This window comes from Aptenodytes forsteri, unplaced genomic scaffold (assembly GCF_000699145.1).
Source record: "Aptenodytes forsteri isolate BGI_AS27 unplaced genomic scaffold, ASM69914v1 Scaffold329, whole genome shotgun sequence".
In the NCBI taxonomy this organism is placed as follows: Eukaryota; Metazoa; Chordata; class Aves; order Sphenisciformes; family Spheniscidae; genus Aptenodytes; species Aptenodytes forsteri.
The window spans coordinates 434,715-435,632 of record NW_008796200.1 but is presented as its reverse complement, the minus strand read 5'-3'; the positions used below and the strand labels follow the sequence as shown (position 1 = coordinate 435,632).

General features: G+C 70.6%; 1 protein-coding gene across 1 annotated transcript in view; it reads right to left on the bottom strand.

Moving 5' to 3' along the window:
* Positions 1 to 502: 502 nt before the first annotated feature.
* Positions 503 to 918, bottom strand: part of LRRC55 (leucine rich repeat containing 55) — a 3,207-nt gene continuing 2,791 nt past the window's right edge. The window contains exons 2-3 of the mRNA XM_019474353.1: positions 810 to 910; positions 503 to 715 (exon numbers count right to left, since the gene is read on the bottom strand). Of these exons, the coding sequence (XP_019329898.1) occupies positions 503 to 715; positions 810 to 910 (314 nt within the window). The remainder of the gene's footprint in view (positions 716 to 809; positions 911 to 918) is intronic.

Sequence of the window (918 nt, the reverse complement as noted above, 5' to 3'; positions counted from 1 at the left end):
AGGATTCTGGGGGGGGGCTGCCCCGGTGCTGCTTTTGGGCTGAAAGCGGGGATTTCCTTGGGTTTCCCCCAGGGTGGGAGGGTGGCATCCCCCAAGGCACACACACGCCGCTCTTGGGGGTCTCTCTCCCAAGCAGGGGGGGTTGCTCCCCGGCCCCCACCGACCGGCACTGCACGGAGGCTCCCATGGGACCCCCACAGGACCCCGTGCCGCTGCCTCCACTGGCCCTGGGTAGCAGGAACAGGGGTGGTTCAAGCTCACGGTGCTGGGTGGAGTGTGGGGGGGGAAGCAATCCTGGAGGGTGCCCGCTGGGGCAAAAACTCCCCGTTTTGGGGCAAAAGGAAGAGGATCCGTCCCCCGGTCTCCCCCGCCACGGCTGGGCCGGCGTCTCGAGGGCCGCCCTGGTACGGGGGGCGGCGGGAGGGGATGAGGACAAGGCACAGTCAGGCGTCCCCGCCGGGGTGGCCGGGTCTGGGGGGGACGTCAGCGATGGCGGCGGTACCTAAACGTCCTCGTCCTCGCTGGCCTTGCTCCAGCGGTGGCAGCAGTTGGCGGTGATGCCCAGCAGGAAGTTGGTGGCCACCGAGGCGATGGAGACGACGAAGCCGACGAAGGCGATGAAGAGATAGTCGTCCAGCGTCAGGGTGAGGTGGCAGGCCTGGAAGCTCTCCTCCGTCAGGGAGAGCAGGGGGGCTCCCGCCACCTCGGGGCCCGCCTCCCGGCCAGCTGCGAATCTGACGGGGGAGCGGCGTCAGGGCTCGGCCGCCGGGCCCCCGAAACGCGGGGCGGGTGGGGGCTTTGGGGGACACGCGGCACCTACCCGACGCGCAGCGCTGGATGCGTCCCCGCAGCCACTTGAGGAAGGGCTCCATGGCGCAGCCGCACACCCAGGGGTTGCCCCCCAGGCGGAGTCCCACC